This window comes from Saccopteryx leptura, chromosome 1, assembly GCF_036850995.1.
Source record: "Saccopteryx leptura isolate mSacLep1 chromosome 1, mSacLep1_pri_phased_curated, whole genome shotgun sequence".
Taxonomy (NCBI): domain Eukaryota; kingdom Metazoa; phylum Chordata; class Mammalia; order Chiroptera; family Emballonuridae; genus Saccopteryx; species Saccopteryx leptura.
In genome coordinates this window covers 229665962-229689382 of record NC_089503.1, presented here as the reverse complement: position 1 = coordinate 229689382, position 23421 = coordinate 229665962, and the positions used below count along the sequence as shown (strand labels likewise).

The window sequence follows — 23421 nt, the reverse complement described above, 5'->3', positions numbered from 1 at the left end:
GCAAGTTGGCTCAGTGTTAGAGTGTTGGCTCAGTGTGTGGAAGTCCCAGGTTCAATTCCTGGCAAGGGCACACAGGAGAAGCACCCATCTATTTCTCCACACCTCCCCCTCTCCTTTCTCTCTGTCTTTCTCTTTCCCTTCCACAGCCAAGGCTCCATTGGAGCAAAGTTGGCCTAGGCATTGAGGATGGCTCCATGTACTCCACCTCAGGTGCTAGAATAGCTCTGATTGCAACAGAGCAATGCCCCAGATGGGCAGAGCATTGCCCTCTAGTGGGCTTGCCAGGTGGATCCTGGTCAGGTGCATGCTGGAGTCTGTCTCTCTGCCTCCCAGTTTGTCACTTCAGAAAAATACAAAAAACCCAAAAAAACTTAGTTTTTATTATTCCTTGTATTTAGTTGCTTCTATTATTAACTTTCCAGCATTATTTCATTTATAAGGGAATAATATGAGACATAGGGTGGGGCAAAAGTAGGTTAACAGTTGTGAGTGCCCAAACACAGAATTTATTCTTGTACTATTATATATTAATTATTGTATAATTTTCCATACAAACAACTGTGAACTTACTTTTGTTACACCATGTATTTTTCCCAATGTTTTTTCTATTTTCTATCTTAAGATACCAACCCTTAAAATGGTTTTGTGTATTTTTTTTTCTCATATTATTCACCTTCAGGATTTGTACCCTTGGGTAGGCTAAGTAATAGTCCCCCAAAATTACCTGTCCCAAATTTCTGGAACCTATAATGTTAAAAGAGAGTTTGTACATGTGATATAATTAAGGATCTTGAGATGAGGGGATTATCTTGGTTATCCAAGCAGGCCTGTAATTTTGTTATAGTAGTCAATGGCAAACTAAAACACAAGTTGATGAACATTTGTTAATTTTTTTCTCCCAAATTCTGTTGGAGGATTATCTGATTACATGTAACTTTCTCCCACATGCTGCTGGAGGTTATCTGATTATATATATAACTGTTTCAATATATGGAAATGCCAAAATAACCAGTGGGTTTTATTCAGAGATTACTGAAGACTTTCTTTAAACTAAATCATAATAATGACTTGAAAGAGAATCTCTGTTTTTAGTCTGACATACTGCATGTCTGTCTCTTTTCTTTGTCAGATTTACTTTTTTAGTGTGTCTGCCTTAAAAATGAAGGATAATGTAATTTGTTATTCATACTTTATTCTTTACCTTTTCTCCTAGCTTTGATGCGTTGATTAATAAACATCATAAGGAAAAGTACTACTGTATTTGACAATAAGGAAGGATGGAAAATATTCAAGGTTTACTTTCTCCTGCCAGTAATTTGTCATTATTATCAGTTGATGTAGGAAAATTTAAATGACTGTTGTGAATAATACTAGACAAATGTCCTAACCTGTCAAAATATCACCAAAGTCATTTCTTTATTCCTGCATATAACAGAGGTATGTTGGGCACTTTCTGCCTAGACAGTTCAGCAGACTGCTACTCTTATAGAGTGTATAGTCTAGTGCTGCACCACTGCACTATCTAGCCAGCACTTCAAATAAAAATGGAATATTGGCATAAGTCCAGGGAACTTTAAATATTTATATGGTATTATTATATCATATTTAATTAAAAACCTTAAAAATGACATTGAGAAAAAATACTAAAACATAATCTGGAAATTTTTACTGGCATGTTGTTACCTTGGAGTTCTTACATGAAATTTCTAACCTCGCTAACAACTACATCTAATTCTTTGGAAATCAGGCTTCTAACAGCTCGGTTGACAGAATTTTAATTATAATGCTTCCAGATGCTATGAATGTCAATTTTTATAATTAGAATGTAAAAAACAAATAACAAATGAGTCAAAGGTTCCGTATGTGAGAGTTTGGTAAAAATGAACAAGTAGCCAGAAGAACTATCATAACTGAAATACAAAATACAGATAAACTGTTCTTAATATTAAGATATCATTAATGAAACTTAACCAATTTTAATGTCTTGTAAAATGTTTTATTGCTTTGAAAAAGTAGTTTAATTTGGGTGTTGACTGCTACTTAAAATTTTGGAAAGCATCCATTTTTCAGATAATGACTAATAGTGTGCTATTTAGAATGAACAATGAGGGGTATTTGTCACCAAGTTCTCTGAAAACAATTAACTAATTTCCCATTGATAAAAGAAGTCTCTTTCTGATGGAAATTTGTTCATTGCAAAATAAATGGCAGAACTATAATTATTGTGATTGAGTAATTGAAAATTAAAATAAATAGGTTTCCAAGATAATTATCTTAATATAGAGTATTTGAAATGCCAATAACTACCAATCATTTAGAAATGCTCATAAAACATTAACCAAAGCAAACTAATGAGTTTTGGTTAACCAGTGTTGAACCCAAATGATTTAATTAAATTGTAATATCTAAAAATATTATTAAATTATATATAAGCTTGCTGCAACTTGCATTGAATCATAATAGTATTGTATATGCCTACATAGCTAATAGAAAAGTATCTTTGAGCACTTTCATCATGAAATAGTGAGACATAATGAGCAAGAATGATACAACAAAGTAAGCAATTTCCAATTTTTCAGTGATGCTTATTGAAATATAATTCTGCAGCTCTACTAAAAGCTAAAAATGAGAAAAGGATTACTGTAGAGACTCAGAGCTTATGTGGTTTATTGAGCTTACACAAGTGTACTGAAAGCAAGAATTCAGGAGAGGCTGAAAACCCTATTTTAGAACAGTTTCAAAACTTGTGACCTAGGAGTGAATTACTGTTAGGAATAATTTTAGGTTGATCTGAGCAGAACAGAGCAAACCGAATGAGTTATACTATATGCAGAAGTTTTTTGAGGCAAAAGCATAGTTATCACTGTTACCGTCCCTGTAAAAGAATAAGAACAAAATTAAAGGATACATCCTAATAAGAAGAAACACTTGTTTAGCATTTACTATGGCAGTTCATGGACTTTACATATATCATCTCATTTAATCCTTGTCTTACAGATTGGAAACTTTGTCCTTTATTCACTTTTTAATCCTCTGCAATATTGCTTTTTATATGCCATTCCATTGAACATGTTTTTGCTAAAACCTTCATTGGCATTCTCATTTGCAGAGAGAGTGTTCAGTTTGATTGTACTTGACCCTCTATCTTGCCCCTTTGCTTTGGTGAAATCACATTCCAAGGTTTTTCTTATTTTTCTCAATCGTCTAGCTTGCCTTTTTCAGGGTTATTTATTTGTTTTTGCTTTGCTCACTGTAAATAGAATATTGGATAAACTCTTCTTTAATCTTGATTTTTTTGGTCATGATTTCAAGGTTAATTCGTGTTGTAACATGTATCAGAATTTCATTTTTTTATGGCTGAATAATATTTTATTATATATATATATTACATATATATATATGTATATACACACTATATCTTGGTTAGTCATTTGTTGATGGATACTTGGGTTGTTTTCACCTTTCGGCTATTGTGATTATTGCTGCTATGAATATATGAGTGTAGATGGATTTCCTGGAGTCTTTGATCTGTTTTTTGGTAGGTATCTAGGAGTGGAATCACTGGATCATATGGGTATTTTATGTTGAAGTTTTTGAGGCTAAAGTATAATTTTTTTAAAAGTTAAAAACACTTATATGAGGACGTACCATTGACTTATAGAACTCATTAATGAGGGAACCAGCAGAATAGTAAATTTGATTCAGTGGAAGGTTTATAGGAGACTGCAGTGAAAGAAAGAATGCTGATATTAGATTGCTAAATCTGACACAGAGTTATTAATATTCTACCAGTCAATAAAGGCATGATCTTTGGAAAAATCTTTATGCCAGACAGAAATAATTTGCATCATTTATAATTTATCAGCCTTCTATCAGTTACACAACTTTCAGGGTCTAGGCCCTAAACAAGGAAAATGGCAAGTCAAAGAATGTTACATTTTCCTGGAGAACCATCCAAACCTAATGTGCGACCGTGTTTTAGTATGTCATTGGAAGGGCGAACAGTAATCTTCTGGTCTTATCTTCATTTTTAGGATAATTTTTTCTTGACTTTATGTTTATTTCTTTTTGTTCACAGTACATTTTGCATTCACTTTTTAACAATAGACTTTATTTTTAAAGCAGTTTTAGGTTTACAGCAATATTGAGCAGAAAACATGGAGTTCTCATACACACCCTACTCCCTCATATGCACAGCCTCCCCCTCCCCATCAGAATTCACACACATGGTATAGTGTTACAGTTGGCAATCTCTCAGCACTTATTTTATTTGTTTTTGATCTAGCCCTATTTCTGAAAATGATTTGAAGTGTATAAAAATAATAACAAAAAACACAGTGCAATAGTACTAAATGTGCAAGAGTCATACAGTGGTAGTCAAATGGATCAGAGCGATAAATGAATTCAGTTGTCCATAGGATTTAGCTTTCAGTTCCCTAGCTGCCAAACAGGAAGAAAAACATGATGAGATACTTCAATCTTACTCTCCAATAATAGGAAGCCAGGAGCATCAGGAGAGCCTTTCATAGTATAAACTGAGGAAAAGTTGTATTTTTATAAAGCACTTAGGCCAAATATGCCTATCAATGGTAAATTCCTACATAATGATATTATAGGAATATACATAAAAACAAATGAAAAATCAAATAAAGGAAGAAGAATTCATCTTGAGTATTTTTCTTTAATGGTCATTGACCAAAATAAAGGGCAATGGCTTTAATAAGAAGCTTATGAAAGATATATGGGTAAACTTATCTACTTATTTTTTATACTGAACCTTGATAACAAATTAAAGACATAGTATTGTATCATAATATTGTGAACACATATTTTAATACTGTAGTTTAAATATGTAACTTTGATGTTTTCTTTAAGACACAGTGCTTACAGAAAGTGATAAAGTAGTTCTTAGTGTATATACTTTTAGAATACCAATTATTTTGGCAGATCATTACAAGAAGTTTTTCAGGAAATAATTTGAAGTTGACTACTATTGAGTACTCAAAGTAATGTCAAGTGGTTTTCAACCATGTGTGTTAGCTAAGATAGCACAATTGATATGTTATTAGCAAATGATTGAACCTAATGAGTCTTCACATTTATGTGAAATGGATAAAAACCTTTGTTAGGAAGCACCGTTGTGTCTGCTGGAAGGCTCACCATGTGAGGTAGGTAGGCCTTTGCCTTGAGCACATTAATCTTTGTAGTTGTCTCAATCAAAGGCAGATAGGAAGTTCCATTACAAGTTTTAAGATGTGTATATTTTGAAAAAAGTTCATGTAGCTGTGCATTGCAGGTCTTCATTTTCAAGGCTTGTAGGCCTTTTTCACTCCCTCTTTGATGCCATGTTCATTTGATAGGGAAATGTTATCTTTCTTTTCCCCCAGTGATGCAGATATGTTCAGTGTCAGCTTACATAATCCTTACTTTGTTTGACTTTAGCACTCCAAAATCATCTGCATATGATTTTTAAGAATTAATTTATATTATAGGTTGAAGTTTTTATAAACATCAAGTTTAGAGTAGCTGTAAGATGTAGTAAATGAAATCTTACTTCACTGTCTATAATTCATAAATGTCTTGTCATTGTGTGCCTTCACCTCTAATTACTATACATTGTCTGAAGATCATATCAGAAAGTAAATTCCCCAAGCTTTTCTAGAGTCACTGCTTATGGCTTATGCTTTATTATACATTTTGTACATATATAAAGGATGTGTATATATGTTATGTATCTTTCTATACATGAAAATATATTAGGTCTTATTCAATAAAAGATGAACTACCATCTCTCATTTAATTATTTGGATCTTGATTTAAAGTTTAGGATCTAATTCATTTGATTATGTCAAAAAGTTGTGAATAGATAGTATAGTATCATATCAGTTTTGAATGGTTGAACATAAGGAAGTTGAAGCCCAATACAATTAAAACCTAAAACATTTTTGTGCACATGCTGAGTTCAGTATATAAAATTAAAGACCTGAGCTTGATGCCTCAAAGCTGAATTTGATTATGTATACCAACAAACCAATTAGTGCCAAAACCCCACTTCACTTACCAATATAAACTGTACTAAGTTATTAAACATACCCCTGAGTTCACATATTCTTAAAATCTCTATCTCTTGATATAAGTCAATTTTTACAAAGTTTTAACATTAAAACATGTGGAGATAAGCAAAAAACTGATGTGTAATTAACAATAACTTAGTAAATTTTAATACATTTTTCTACCATGTTGAATATAACATAACATTTTGCATTTGTTCTCATCTGTTTTGCATAATCCAAATCTCATTTGATTCTGTCATATCCTCTCTATAACCATTTACGTGTATGAGTAGTCAAGGAGAGGTTTTCTTTTTCTTCTCTGGAATGTATTATATGTTATATAATGTACATACTTATACATATTATGTATATATTATTTTTGTAGCTTGCTACTTCGTAAAAGACAGAAATATTTTCCCTTGGCTTCTTGTCTATTTTTAACAAATTTTATTATGCTATTTTGGCAAAAATAATGGTAATGCTTAGCAGTTCTCATACTTTTATGATAACACCACCTAACCAACTGGTAAAATTGGTGTTTATATAAAGGTAAAGCAATTATTGGTAAAGTTATAGTCTGACGTTTGAGCTAGCGAGTGCTACAAAAATGGCTGTAGAGAATAATTAAATAGACACAAGGGTCTTTTTGTACTGTTGATGGAGCTCTTTATTCTGAGCGACTGAGTTGTTTTGATCCTGGTTAACGTTAGAGGAGAAAAAATATTTCTGCTGCTAATCAATGGAAACTTTTTTATTCTGGTATGGAATACATTCTTAAAATTAGCAATAAACACACTCCTGCACACATACTATTTTTTTCTAGGACTACAGAGTTAACATCTTCCTACGACAGAAATGGAATGATCCCAGGCTGAAGCTCCCTAGTGATTTTCGGGGCTCAGATGCACTGACAGTGGACCCCACAATGTACAAGTGTCTGTGGAAACCTGATTTATTTTTTGCAAATGAAAAAAGTGCCAATTTTCATGATGTAACCCAGGAAAATATCCTCCTCTTTATTTTTCGGGATGGAGATGTTCTTGTCAGCATGAGGTATTCTTATCTTTAATATTTGCACATTTATCATTTCCTTTTAAAATCAGCATATCACAGAGAAATATGTTAAATGGTTTCTATGACCTCTGTTTCTACTTTCAGGTTATCTATTACTCTTTCATGCCCATTGGACTTGACCTTGTTTCCCATGGATACACAACGTTGCAAGATGCAACTTGAGAGCTGTATGTAAATGAGACCCTCAATAATTATAGGAATAAAAATGTTTAAAGTTCTAGGTGATGCAGTCTAGTAATATCTTAGATAACAACGATAAAAATAAATGCTTTTGATTACAAATAATCATTAGAATAATTTAGGAAAATTATAATTCTTTACTATATTAATTTGTATTAAAACAAATCGTTTTGGTACTAGTTTTTGATTTCAGTTAAATTGATGGAGGAGGAGTAGTTCTAACTTGTTCTATTTGTCATTTCCATTTGAATTAGTAATGCACTCAAGGTAAAAGAGAAAATGCAGTCCTAATTATTTTCTGTTATCAAAACCACATTTTTGGAGCAGAAAATTTGAAAAACATTCAAAAAAATGTTCTCTAAATCCTAATAAACACTTTCTACAGATGTATAAAAAGTTATCTTTTACAAAATTTAATTTTTTATGTTTCTACAATCATATATTCTTCATTTTATAAATATGCACTGGCTGTGTTAATTAAAACGATTATCTTTAAAACATATTATTAGTTTGCCATGATGCTTATCTTTGGAAAATAAAAGTAGGAAATATTTTAGTATATGTGACTCTGAATTGAGCACAAAAGTAGGAAATAAAACTCAAAAAATCAACACCAATGTATGGAATCTTTAACCTGAATACCTATGTACTATAACCTATTCCTGCAGAGAATAAACAATAATAACCTTGTAAAAATGTCTTGTGTATGATTGTTGGGTGATATGCTTTAAAATCACTTGGTGATTTTCTGCTGTTTTTTTTTAAAGATTACTGTATCTAGGTCTTCAGTTGAATAATACTTATTGCTTTCTAACTATAAAATTAGATTTTGCAGATATAAATGTATATATGTTTATGTCAGTGTATGTGTTTCCATATGTGTGCCTGTGTACTTTTATAAAAAATTCCAACTATATACTTATTTTCAATTCTATTCTATTACCAGAACAACTAAAGTATTACTTTAAAATATATGTGTACTTTAAGAGTTGAATGTTAGGTTACTATCTGCGGTACAACTCCATATGATCCTTGAATTGTAGCCACATTACCTAAGCCCACAATGTGTGCTTCGGCATGACTAATGTTGTCCACTTAAGGGACTATTTTATTGCTCTCCTGTGGAAATGCTTCTCCTTAAGGAAGTTTGTGGTCACTCTTTTTAAAAAAATGTTTTGATGCTTATATTAAAAAAAAAATCAATTTCCAGGCAGAATATGCATGATTTTAAGTGTAGATATTTAGAAAGCTAGTATCGCTTATTTATTACTTTTTTTATTGATGACATTTCAGAATTGTAACATAATATCCCAATGGATACAACATCTAGGATTTTAACTATTAGAAATACACTGATTATTATAGCTTGTTTTTTCTTTAAGCCAACTATCTTTAATTTTTGTTTTAATATTTTTATTCATTGGCTATATTTACCTCTTTACATTTTAACAACAATTTCATGTGTCTATTTTCTTGTCACTTTGACACTTAATATTTGAATTCTTAAAATATTAAGAAAGAATTAATATTTATATTTCAAACTAATATTTTTATTTATTTTTGTTTATAGTTGGTTACACAACTGATGATTTACGATTTATCTGGCAATCTGGGGATCCTGTTCAGTTAGAAAAAATTGCTTTGCCTCAGTTTGATATTAAAAAGGAGGATATTGAATATGGTAACTGTACAAAGTATTATAAAGGCACTGGTAAGTAATGATCTTTAAATTAAACACAACTGAGTCCTAGTTCAAAGATTTATTATAATATAATTATATGCTAAGGGAAGAATAGAAGAAAACTAGTTAAAAATAAGTAGTTTATCCTTACATTCATATATTTAAGTTACTCATAAAATTCCATTCATTAATGTTTTATAAAAGATTTTTATTACTAGAGAATTTTGCTTTTCTTTATGTAATTCTGAGTAGGAAAAGGTTCTCAATTTTTATATTTTAGTAATAACTTTGCCAAGCAGTGGTTTCCTTAGATGTTATGAAGAAATTCTACTTCTGGCAAGATTCATTTTGGGGCTATATATTGTGGATATGAGCAACAAAATTCATATATATTCATCTTTTGTCTTTTGGGCAGTTTTTAGATAGTGGTTGACCTATATTCCCTTTTTTTAATTTAGTGAAAGGAGGGGGGCAGAGACAGACCCCTGCATGCACCCCAACTGAGATCCACTAGCAAGCCCACTAGGAGGCAATGCTTTGCCCATCAGGGGCATTGCTCCATTGCTCAGCAACCAAGCACTTCTTAGCACCTGAGGTGAAAGCAATGGAGCCATCCTCAGTGCCTGGAGCCAACTTGTTCCAACTGAGCCATGGCTGCAGGAGGGGAAGAGAGAGAGAGAGAGAAGTAAGATGGGTAGGGATAGAGAAGTATATGGGCACTTCTACTGTGTGCCCTGACCAGGAAATGAACCCAAGATATTCACTAGCCAGGCTGATGCTCTACCACTGAGCCAATGGGCTAGAGCCTAGACCTGTATTCTTAATTGTAAAATGCATCATTTCTCATGCTGTGCAAGAAACAATGAATGTGTGAAATGACTGGATATCAGTCAATATTCTTGTATAATATTCCTGGCCTAGATTATGGAAAAGTCATTCATAAAAAGCACAACAAATTAACCTTGTTTATTAATCACATCAAGTTTTTAACAGAAATACAAATACAGTAGTCACAATTCAATACTTTTATAATATGATTAGTATTAAACCTTTGAATCTCTACTGATAATCAGTTCAACTTATAAATTCTACACAATTCTAATTATGTTTCAGGATGAAAATCAAAACAAAGATATTTAGAAATAGATACAACGTTTACATTTATTGCAAAATCTGTGTTGACTTTGCAAAAATAAAAATGTATAGCATAATATGTAGAATTTAGAAAGATCAGATGTTTGAACTAAAGTGCTGCCATCATGACATCATCAAGGCCAAAATATAATTTAAAACATTCCTGTTGCTATTAAAATAAAAGGTGGAGTGAACATTCACATATTTAGAGTGTTATAATAAGTGCAACACTAAGCAATGTGGGGATATAGTTAGTTTAAACTTCTGTCGTTAACATTCAAATAAATTACCAGCCCTTAGGATCTCTCTACATATAAATAATATATAATCTATTTACCTATGTATTGCATAATTTGTTAATTTATAACACATTTTAAATTGTCGTTAGCAACTATTTACATATACTTTATATATTATCTACCTGCTCACAAAAATTAGGGGACCAGGGAACGTGCAGACACTCCAGTCCTTTCAGCCTGTTGTATGGTGTATTGTCACCAATGAAATAAAAGTTGGTTTTGCATCTTATTTGCATAATCAAACAACTTTCTTTGACTTGTTGTTTGCTTTTCTGATGTTCTTGTTTAATAAAGAAAATCAAATGCTTCTTTTTTTTACCACTTCATATTCATCCCCTAATTTTTGTGAGCAGTATACTTACATAGAAATGTTATATAACCTGTTAATGTATTTGAAGGTCAGCAACAATAGATGCTTACACTAACTTTATCTCCAAATTCCTTAGTGTTGCATTTATTATAACACTGCCAGAGTGGAAGAGATGGGTGAAAAGGTGAAGGAGAATCAGAGGTGCAAACTTCCAAGTATAAAGTCAACAGGTCAGGGGGATGTAATGTACAGCAAAGGGAAGATATTCAATAACATTATAACTTCATATTGTGACAGATGGTTCCTAAACTTGTCATGGTGATTGCTTTGTAAAGTTTACAAATGTGGAATCATTACACTGTATGCCTAAAACTAAAATGATATTGTATGTCAACTATACTTTAATAACAAAAAAGAATTATTACATTTTTTAAAAAGAAAAAACTGAGCTCCTACAAAAATTGATCATTCAAGTACTCAAAAAAGAAATAATAGACCACAGATCATTATATATGGAAGGGACCTTATTGATACTGACATAAAATAACTGAGGTGCAGTGTGACCGAATGACTATCTGAAAGTTGCCAGGCAAATCAGGGTCAGCCATGGCACTAGGCAAAGTATCCCTTCTCTTCTCCATCATTCAAATTAAGGAGACTGATGACGTTTTAGGGAATTTTCACAACTCATCTAATAATAAGAATAAAGAACTTGAAAGTCAAGAGAAAAGGCATTTGAGATTGTTGTGTAGACACATTTTATAGATGGCTTTTTTGATCTATGTTAGGCATTGTTTTTAGTACTTTGCAGGAATTCTATACCTTAATGCTCACAACAATCCTCTGAGTTCATTACTTTTATTGTTCCTGTTTTACACATTAGGATAATGACACAAAGACACTTCCCCAAAATCTCCTGTTATTAAGTGATGTTCTAGGATAGCGAGTCTGACATCACTACATAATCTGTGGAGTCAGTCCTGTTGTATTTTGAAAATAGTTATCCATATATCCACATCAAGATTACATCCTTTTTTTAAATAGTAGGGTGGATATACACAAGGACAGACAAAAAGGAAGGGAGAGAGATGAGAAACATCAACTCATAGTTGAGGCATCTTAGTTGTTCATTGATTGCTTTCTAATATGTGCCTTGACTGAGGGCTCCAGGTGAGCCAGTGACCCCTTAACTAAGCCAGTGATGATAGGGTCATGTCTATGATCCCATGCTTAAGCTAGCAACCCTGAGCTCAAGCTAATGAACCCATGCTCAAGCTGGATGAGCCCGCGCTCAATCCAGCAACCTCAGGTTTTCAAACCTGGGTCCTCAGTGTCTCAGGCCAATGCTCTATCCACTGTGTCACCACCTGTTCAGGCCATATTATATGCCTAACATTTCAAAATAAACACTATCTATATTGTTTAAAAAATTGTAATACAATATTTTGGGGTCCTAGGGTTATGACACAGTTCCATTCCTATGACAGTGATGTAACCCGAATTTTGGTGTAAGTTGAAACTCACCCTAGCCTAAGTCACTTACCCATCCTAACACAGTTGTAAAGTCATAATCCGGAAATAAAAACACGACTAAGCCACAGAAAAAAGAAAAGGATATAATTATACTGTACTGTACATTGTACTGTAGTAACAGAAAAAATGACAAAATAATGAGTGTAGAAAAAAGTATGATGCTAACTGCATAAGTCACAACATTCATGCCTTTTTTTGTTTGTCTTTTTAACAGAGACAGAGAGAGAGCCAGAGAGAGGGATAGATAGGGACAGACAGACAGGAACGGAGTTCATGTCTCAGTTTTTAAAGTTTTTTTTTATGGCAGTGAGCATCTTATACTTAAAATGTTGAATGTTGAAACTGTCGTAACCCAAGGACCCCCTGTATGCCCTACTGAAGTTTTAAATTCATCTAGAGATGAAATAAAAAACCTAGAAATTTTATTTCTAACTTTAAGTAATAGCATAAAATTATGTAGCAGCATTGAAAATTATGGGGGTATTAACTTTTTTCACCTTTAAGTCCTCCATTTAAAAGTCTTCATTTGGGGACTCAACAGTGAATAAAAGGTAGGTCCATGCCATTTATAGATTCATACTCTAATATGATAAATAAGTAAACAAATAACTATAGTTCATTTTAGTTCTGAGGAGGAAATGAGAACATGTGCTGTGGGAGAGAGTATTTGGAGAATTATATGAGATTTATGATAAGAAAAGTGTTTTTACATTTTTTGAGTTATAATAAGTCCCTGATACTTTATTAGTTACAGAAAAATAACAACAAAAACTTATATTTAACATAAAAATATTTGGCACTATGTTTCAATTAACATGTTTTATCGGCATTCACATGAATCTTGAATATAAGTAAAATATAAATTAATCTTTGGACGATGTTTAGGAATGTGTTTAGAAAAAATAGAACATTCAAAATGCATGGAATGCTTAATCAAATAGAACAGTGAAAAAGATATAGAGAATAACATATATAAAATAATGGCCAACATTTTTTGAATGTGTACAGAATTATCAGAAATAATGAATTGGCTTTAAATTTATTAAAACTTATGTTTTTTTATAATTGTAGAAATTGCAAAGGTAGAGAAATATGTGGGGAAACAAGTACACAAAAAGACTTAAAAATTGGAAGCCTGAGTGAATAATAATGAAACAAAATCCCATAGGAAATAGAAAGTAAATTGAATTTGCCAATGAACATTTATATCAATTAGCTGCCCACCTGCCTCTCATAAATGTAACAGTACCAGGAAAAGATCAAAAAACATCAAGAAATGTTTCTCATAAAAGTTTATGGAGCAAATCGCGATAATATCCACTCTGTATTCCACTGCCAAGTGCATTCAAATTCTGGGAGGCTCCCTCCCCCAGAGATGCCTTCATACATAAACGGATATGGTGTAAACTTGCTTCACAGTACAGGGCTCATGTTCTTAGGCTTCCATTTAAACATGGTCGGATGAATGCAAAAATTCATCTTAAAGTGAACTTCTCCATACTAAATTGTTATCATATTTGTGACCACTAGTCTACCTAATAATACATAAGCACATTATCTCTATCTCTAGTAGGTGAGGCTATTACAAAGCCAGTTACTTCAGGACCACTTGTAGGCAATAGTGTGAGCTTTTTTAACCGCAGTATTTTGGATGTATGAAAGATTATATTTTGGAAACTTTGTCCATGATTGTTAGTTAGGAACATATGTTCTCTTTTTTCCAGGCTGTAAGTTAAGATGAGTGGCTGGGAACAGAAAAGGGAGGGAAATTGTTTATTGTTTTACCTTTTGTATCTTTTTAAAACCTGTATACCATTTAAATAAATTACCTTGTTTTAATGAAATTAAAATTTATAAAGAGAAAACACTTCCGTATCTATTTTTTTTATATAATATGGAAACCTTTGGCATAATTAGAATTTGCTTCATTTCAACTATTTATTGTTTTTACATACTAGTTCTAATGTCTTTCTAATCTTTTAGAAGTAACAATGATTATAATTCACAACGGGGAAAAAAGATAGATTCCTAATCTATGTATTTGATAGGGAAGTATGACTAACATCTTTTATTTACTTTTATTAAAACCCTAATGTATGCAAGTTCTGCTGTCCCGTTCATGAATTAATATATGGATTGTTCTAACGTCAGAGGTATATATATTCTTCTCAACCAGGAACAATAGATAAATATAATTTTTAAAATATAAAATAGTAAAAAGGAATATTGTCCTTTTCCTAGAATTATTTTATTTAGTTATTGTTCATTTATTTGTTTCAACATTTATAAATAATGTGCAATTTTGCAATTTAAGTTGAATACAATTGAAGGTATTTTAACTTGATATTTGTACATAATCTTATTTATGTTGAAAGGTAAATGACATTTTTATTTAAATTAAGTTTTTTAAGTATTAAATATTATACTTAAATTGCTGACTGATAAACTCAAATATCTGTAAATATTCTGGTGCTAGCGGTGCTAGGAGACTATTTGTGTCACTTATTTTCTGTCTCAAGTCAGCAAGGGCTGTTATGAGGCTGCTCATAATTTGTGATTTATTTGGAGGACTAGTTGATGTCCTGGCAGCTCTAGAATTATGTTGTAAAGCAATTTCTGCAGTTGTCTCAGCATGTAAGAGCAAAGTGCTTTCTCTCAATTAGAGTGCATGTGAGGGCCTGGAGCACAGGAAGGGAGAATTAGAGGAATCACAGATGCTTGCACTTTATAATACTCTATCTCCATATAATGAAAACACATTTTTTATTCCTGCCAATGTTTGCTTCCAATACTTTCTTAATCTTTAAGGCTTGAATATACATATACATTATTAGAGACTTCCATCCTTTCTGAATAAGAAGTGGTACACATGACTGAAGAGTTAAACTGACCGTGCTAGTCCAAGAGTGTTTCTTTTTGGACCTGTCCTTTGACTTACTGCTGCCTGCTTGATTCCTTTTAAATCATTTGCCCAGAGAGTACCCATGGGTAAGGAAAAGTTTAAGTCCATTGCAGGTTCTTTAAACACAGGCTTAAAGCCGAGGCCATGACAGAAGGGAGACACACACCGTATCTATTTCTCAATGTAGTAGTGAAGTTGTGAAAAGTCAGGTGAAACCAGTCGCATAATGTCATCCTTTTAGATCGCATCAATTATGTTTCTATCTTGAGGGGGAAAAAAACAAAAAACCTTTTTTTGTGGAGTTCACTTTGTAAAATTGTCTCAAATAGAATTGACTTAGAACTTCCAGATCCCTTATTGGTTTTTGAAGTTGTATGTGGGTGCAAACCTCATACTTTTCCTATGTTTGTCCCGGAAAGGGTACTACACATGTGTGGAAGTCATCTTCACGCTAAGGAGACAGGTTGGGTTTTACATGATGGGCGTCTATGCCCCGACACTGCTGATCGTGGTCCTCTCCTGGCTTTCCTTCTGGATCAACCCCGATGCGAGTGCCGCCCGAGTGCCGCTGGGTAAAGTGTTCCATGCTTCTCTCTCCCCGCAGTAATGGGTCATGGCTTCATGTAACTAACGGGAAAACTAGTATTTTGAAATAATGAGTTTGAAAATTGATGGCAACCTTTTCCTTTTTCACTTTTTTTTACTTCCTTCAAAATTTGGCATTGAACTAGATTTTCTCAATATATAAGCACTTTATTGTTAAACTAAGCTTTTTCTTTTTGTGTCCTTGGGTGTTTTCAACAAGTAAATTGGTCCTGGTTTGACTTTCATGAAATAATTATTACTTAGTGATATTCACAGATAATGAAAGCCTAAAATTCCCAATAGTGACAAATTTAAAAACAATAATTTTATGAAAATCTTTTCAACTAATATTTTGTACTATCTCCTACTCTTAATCAGGGGATATAAAATAATTTCTTTTAAAAAAATGACTAAGTATCGTTTCTCTAAACATCAGTTATTATGTGCTGTATCATCAGCAGTGGCTAGTGAGAGTAAGGGGCTGGTCATCCATACCTTCCTATTTGTTGCTCATAATGCTCTTAGTCTTTGCCATAGAAACACCATTAAACAGACTTGAAAATTGTGTCAGTATAGGGGTTAAAAAGTCTGTGCTTGAGGAAATAAGCAAGAGCCCTTCTTATGGGTAAAGTGAATAAACTTCAAAATAAGGACATCACAACAAGTTTTGATTGTTTGGAATGTTTAAATTTTTTTTTTTTTTTTACTCTGACTTCTCAGGTTGTCACATGTCATTTTTTTCCTTCCATCAGAAAGCCCTTGTGCAAATCTCCCTTTGACTGGAGGTGGTGAACACACAATGCAATATACAGATGATGTACTATAGAGTTGAATACCTAAAACCTATATACCTTTTTAAAATTAATTTTAATGGGGTGACATTGATCAATCAGGGTACATAGGTTCAGAGAAAACATCTCCAGGTTATTTTGACATTTGATTATGTTGCATACCCATCACCCAAAGTCATATAGTCTTCCATCACCTTCTATCTGGTTTTCTTTGTGCCCCTCTTCTGCCCCCATCCCCTCCCTTCTCCTCCCCACCCCCGGTAACCACCACACTCTTGTCCATGTCCCTGAGTCTCATTTTTATGTCCTACCTATGTATGGAATAATATAGTTCTTAGTTTTTTTTTTCTGATTTACTTATTTCACTCAGTATAATGTTATCAAGGTCCATCCATGTTGTTGTAAATGATCCGATGTCATCATTTCTTATGGCTGAGTAGTATTCCATAGTATATATGTACCACATCTTTTTTATCCAGGCATCTATTAAAGGGCTTTTTGATTGTTTCCATGTCTTGCCACTGTGAACAATGCTGCGATGAACATGGGACTGTATGTGTCTTTATATACCAGTGTTTTTGAGTTATGGGAGTATATTCCTAGTAGAGGGATTGCTGGGCCATATGGTAGTTCTATTTTTAATATTTTGAGGAACCACCATCCTTTCTTCCATAGTGGTTGTACTACTTTACATTCCCACCAACAGTGGATAAGGGTTCCTTTTTCTCCACAGCCTCTCCAACATTTGTGATTACCTGTCTTGTTAATAATAGCTAATCTAACAGGTGTGAGGTGCTATCTCATTATAGTTTTGATTTGTATTTCTCTAATAGATTATAAAGATGAGCATCTTTTCTTATATCTGTTGGCCATTTGTATTTCTTCCTGGGAGAAGTATCTGTTCATGTCCTCTTCCCATTTTTTTATTGGATTGTTTGCTTGTCTGTTGTTGAGTTTTATGAGTTCTTTGTATATTTTGGATATTAGGCCCTTATCTGTGCTGTTGTTTGAAAATATCATCTCCCATTTTGTTGTCTGTCTGATTGTTTTGTTGTCAATTTCTCTTGCTGAGCAAAAGCTTCTTAGTCTGATGTAGTCCCATTCATTTATCATTGCCTTCACTTCCCTTGCCTTTGGAGTCAAATTCATAAAGTGCTCTTTATAACCAAGGTCCATGAGTTTAGTACCTATGTTTTCTTCTATGTAATTTATTGTTTCAGGTCTTATATTTAGGTCTTTGATCCATTTTGAATTAATTTTAGTATAAGGGTACAAACTGTAGTCGAGTTTCATTCTTTTGTATGTGGCTTTCCAGTTTTCCCAGCACCACTTGTTGAAGAGGCTTTCTTTTCTCCATTGTGTGTTGTTGGCCCCTTTATTAAAAATTATTTGACCATATATATGTGGTTTTATTTCTGGGCTTTCTATTCTGTTCCATTGGTCTGAGTGTCTATTTTTCTGCCAATACCATGCTGTTTTGATTGTCGTGGCTCTATAATATAATTTGAAGTCAGGTATTGTAATGCCCCAGCTTTGTTCTTTTTTCTTAGGATTGCTCTGGCTATTTGGGTTTTGTTTTTGTTTTTGTTTTTCTTATATATATATTATTTATTTATTTAGTTATTTATTTATTTATTTATTTTTACAGAGACAGAGAGAGAGTCAGAAAGAGGGATAGACAGGGACAGACAGATAGGAATGAAGAGATGAGAAGCAACAATCATTAGTTTTTCGTTGCGCGTTGCAACACCTTAGTTGTTCATTGATTGCTTTCTCATATGTGCCTTGACTGCGGGCCTTCAGCAGACCGAGTAACCCCTTACTCAGGCCAACAACCTTGAATCCAAGCTGGTGAGCTTTTTTCTCAAACCAGATGAGCCTGCGCTCAAGCTGGGACCTCGGGGTCTCGAACGTGGGTTCTTCCGCATCCCAGTCCAATACTCTATCCACTGCGCCACCACCTAGTCAGGCTATTTGGGTTTTTTTATAGTTCCATATAAACCTGATGATTTTTTGTTTTATTTATTTTAAAATGACATTGAAATTTTGATGAGAATTGCATTAAATTTGAATATCGCTTTGGGTAATATAGTCATTTTGACTATATTTATTCTTCCTATTCAAGAATAAGGAATATTTTTCTATTTCATTATATCTTTTTCAATTTTCCTTAACAATGCTTTGTAGTTTTCATTATATAGGTTCTTTACATTCTTTTTTTATGTTTATTCTTAGGTATTTTAATTATATTTTGTTGCAACCATGAAGGGGATTTTTTTTTTAGTTTGTTTTCTGATGTTTCATTGTTGGCATATAGGAAGGCAATGGACTTTTGTATGTTAATTTTGTATCCTGCGACCTTACTGTATTGGTTTATTGTTTCTAGTAGTCTTTTTGTGGAGTCTTTGGGGTTTTCAATGTACAGGATCATATCATCTGCAAAAAGTGAAACCTTTACTTCTTCTTTCCCAATATGAATGCCTTTTATTTCTTTCTCTTGTCTGATTGCTCTGGCTAGAACTTCCAGCACTACATTGAATAAGAGTTGAGAGAGTGGATAACCTTGTCTTGTTCCTGATTTTAGGGGAAAAGTCCTAAGTTTTATGCCATCTAATATGATGTTAGCTGATGGTTTATCATAGATGGCCTTTATTATGCTGAGAAACCTATATACTTTTATTAACATATTTCACCCCAATAAATTCAATAAAAAAATTTTAAAATGTGATATATCTGACTTCTGGGATATTGATTAGTTGAAGTATTTTATTTTTTTCTTCCATCAGAATGGCTCTGAGCAAATCTCCCGCCTGACTTATTGGAATAATTAAATGAAATACAGATTTTTAAAAGAGGGAAACTAGGAAAGAAGCAATGAAAATGACAACTTTGTTAGAATAAAAAATTGGTAGTTTATGTCTAATAAAAACCACAAGGACCAAATCTAAATCTTAATAACCAAAAATGTGGGAAATTTTATTCTAAGGGTTATGTATCTGCACTGAAGACAATGACAACTAATAGGTTAATTCTTTTAGAGGATAAGAGTTAATGTTCTGGGAATAAAACACCCAAAACTAGACTTAAATTTATAGGTTTGTCAAAAACATTATGCATTTTCCCCAAATAGTCAATATTTCTTTATTAGAAATATCTTACTCTCATATAGTAATACAAAGGTGGGCAAAAGTAGGTAGATTTTTTTTCTTTGCCATTTTGACATTCTTTTGAGTTAGTAAAACTATTGTAATAATCATTACCTGCATGTTTCTTTCCATATGAACAACTATGCCCACCCCTGTATAACTTGAAATGTCAGTACATATATACTATGGAACACTACTCAGTCATAAAAAAAAGGATGAAATACTGCCATTTGTGATAACATGGATGGAACTTGAGAACATTATGCTAAGCAAAGTCAGTCAGAAAAAGCTAAGAACCATACGATTTCACTCATATGTAGGATATAAAACTGACACTCATAAACACAGACAATAGTACAGTGGTTACCAGAGGAAAAGGGGATGGGGTGGGAAGTTAATCAAGGGTAAAGGGGGTTAAATATATGGTAACAGATACAGAAGATGATTTGACTTTGGGTGGCGGGCACACAATGAGGCTGCAATCATGTGTCAGGGAGATGTACCCTTGGAATTTATGTGACCCTGTTGAGCAACGTCACCCAATACATTTATTTATAAGAAGAAATGTCAAGCTCCCAAGGGTACTTTGAAGCTGGCTCTCCATGTACTGTTACCATTACATATAGCAGAATTCTGTTCTTTTCTTGAAAACTGGAATCATTTGTTTTCATCCAAATAATTAGCAATGTTCTCTACTTTATCCTTTTTTTATCATATTTTTTGTGACCCTTATCAAAAAATTGCTCTGTATGTTCTATTCTTGTTCTGATTTAGCTGTCCATCAGATAAAATTCAACTCAATAACTATCTAAAATAATGCTGAAAAATGAAATAAGCTTTGTGGCTTCCTCAGAGACGCTATAGAGTAGTTTTAGATAAATTTAATATTTAAATCAGCTCCAAAATATGGTTATATACCTCGGTTTAAATTTTTATTTCTTTGTTTAAAATGCTGAGTATTTATAAACCTCCCCAACCATATTTAATAATGCCTACCTTAAAAAGTATGTATGGATTATTTCTTCTACTCTTTGTGCTTTAAAGGAACCTGATGAATTGTTCATGAGTTTCGGGAGGTTTCTGGAGAGGGACATAGTCAAAGAGTAATGATTACAGGACACTTTTTTACAGGGCTAAGTAGCATATTAATTCCCGCTTCTGTTTCTGTAGGTATCTTTTCAGTACTCAGCTTGGCCTCTGAGTGCACAACCCTTGCGGCTGAACTGCCCAAAGTGTCCTATGTGAAGGCTCTTGATGTCTGGCTCATCGCTTGTCTTCTCTTTGGGTTTGCCTCCCTTGTGGAGTATGCCGTGGTCCAGGTGATGCTAAATAACCCCAAACGAGTTGAAGCAGAAAAAGCCAGAATTGCTAAGGCTGAGCAAGCAGATGGAAAAGGTGGAAATGCAGTTAAAAAGAATACTGTGAATGGTACAGGCACTCCCGTTCACATTAGCACTCTGCAGGTAAGAATAAAATTACCCAATGAAATAATTTTCCCCATCAAGGCTTTGTTGTGTCAGGAGAGAAATATTCTTCTGTGGGTTTAAAGGTTTGATAGAATTGGTATTCATTCATTTTTCTCTCTTAGGTGAAAAGGAACTAACAGCAACCTACTTTTTTGGAAAACAAATAGAGAACACTTAGGTCGTGTACTAATTAAGAAAAAAAATCAGGACCTTATCAAATTTCTGGAGGCCTTTCCACTGAGTTTAACAATACTCCTCTGCTTTGATGATCAGCATCCAATGTGGAGGTCTTGCCAGAACCACAATAGACCTCCTTCCTATTTCTCATTTGATAAGTCCTAGTGAAAGCTTGGAGGACTACTGGGGGGAGCGCTGACCTACCAACCATCATAAACAGTACCATGCTCTTGATTAAATTACACGTTTCTCATCAGATTAGACTGTTTCACATAGAACATGACAGGCAAGCTACTTATTTAGTGGATGCCTGGTCCATTGGGAGACTATGCCCAAACTCTGGGACTTGTCCAACAGGCTGCTTCATGGATTAGGGATAGCTGTCAAATTGCTCTGGTTGGGAAGACTAATCAACCAGGAGATCATTTCCACTGAGTTTAGCATGACACATTCCCCAAGGGGCTAATAGGTCCATAGCATCAAACAACCTGGAAAATCTTGCTTACTCTGCCTATATTTCAGCCCCATACCACTCTATTAATTTGTTTACCACTCCCACTCCCACTTACTTAATTAGACAAGTATGCCTCATTTATATTTTTAGGTACAAAAGCAAGCTATGAGTTCTTATGCAGTGCAGCCTATAGATTTTTTTTTCTTACTATTAAGTCATTAAACTCATATTCTAAGCCTACAACCAGGACATCTGCAAATTCTTAGTTGCTACCTTGCAGGAGGGTTCTTCAGACTTTATAACTCATTAGTAGCATAATCTTCTTCATGAAGAATAAGAATAAAATTTTCATTAATGCAGAACTATAACGGCCTGAAAGAAGTCATGTCTTTGTCACCTCTAACCCTTCCATTTATATCTCCCAACTTTTACCACTTTCTCATATTTCCAACCTGCTAATCCCTCCCACCTTCTGACTTGGTCCTTAGTGAAGAGATCTGGAGACAGAAAGCAAAGCTGTCCTATAGAGCATGTGCTTGATTTTCAGTAGTGCCACAGTCAGCTTCATTCTCTGCTGTATGATAGGGCCTCGATAACTGCAGAAATGTACTAGTAACAGAGAATACCAATGTGCAAGTGAGCTTGGGATCTTAATACATTCCATGAAGTGGGATATTGAGGACTGAAGAGAACCAGAATGTCAGAGTACTGCAGAACATACCAAGATTATTTATGAACATAAATATAAAAAATAAATAAGATCTGGCCTGACCTGTGGTGGCGCAGTGGATAAAGCAACAACCTGGAATGCTGAGGTCGTTGGTTCAAAAGCCTGGGCTTGCCTGGTCAAGGCACATATGGGAGTTGATGTTCCCTGCTCCCCCCCTCCCCTTGTCTCCCTTTCTATTCTCTAAAATGAATAAATAAAGTCTTTTTAAAAATAAATAATATCTGGAATATTACACTGAATTATATTATTTTAAATTCATCTTTTAAGCACTGAAATAATTACCTAATAAAAGTTCAATATACTTTGGGTCTTGATCAAATATCAAATAAAATAGAAGATGAGACTGGAAGAGTATCAAGTAATTTATGAGAATATGTTTTTATTTTTTGTTTTTGTTTTGACAGAGACAGAGAGAGAGAGTCGGAGAGAGGGACAAATAGGGACAGACAGACAGGAAAGGAGAGAGATGAGAATCATCAGTTCTTCATTGCAGCATCCAAATTTTTCATTGATTGCTTTCTCATATGTGCTTTGACGAGGGGTGGAAGCTACAGCAGTGAGTGACCCCTTGCTCAAGCCAGCAACCTTGGGCTTCAAGACAGCGACTATGGGGTCCTGTCTATAATCCCACGCTCAAGCCAGGGACCCTGTGCTCAGGCTGGTGAGCCCTCAATCAGGCTGGATAAGCCCATGCTCAAGCTGGTGACCTCGGAGTTTTGAAACTGGGTCCTCTGCATCCCAGTCCGACTTTCTATCCACTGCACCACTGCCTGGTCGGGCGACAATGATATGTTTTTTAAATTAAAGGCTAATTTAAACTTTGTGTTAAATATAGAGTTTATTTCTTTCTGAGCGTATTTTTATTTTCTGTAGGAATACCATGATCAAATTGAAATCATGCCTAAG

The 23421-nt window shown here is 33.7% G+C and overlaps 1 protein-coding gene across 2 annotated transcripts in view; it reads left to right on the top strand.

Moving 5' to 3' along the window:
* GLRB (glycine receptor beta) overlaps positions 1-23421 on the top strand; it is a 58028-nt gene that overhangs the window by 30492 nt on the left and 4115 nt on the right. For both annotated transcript variants that reach the window (XM_066387553.1, XM_066387562.1), the window contains 5 exons: positions 6877-7106; positions 7212-7294; positions 8878-9018; positions 15586-15738; positions 20859-21151. In XM_066387553.1, the coding sequence (XP_066243650.1) occupies positions 6877-7106; positions 7212-7294; positions 8878-9018; positions 15586-15738; positions 20859-21151 (900 nt within the window). The remainder of the gene's footprint in view (positions 1-6876; positions 7107-7211; positions 7295-8877; positions 9019-15585; positions 15739-20858; positions 21152-23421) is intronic.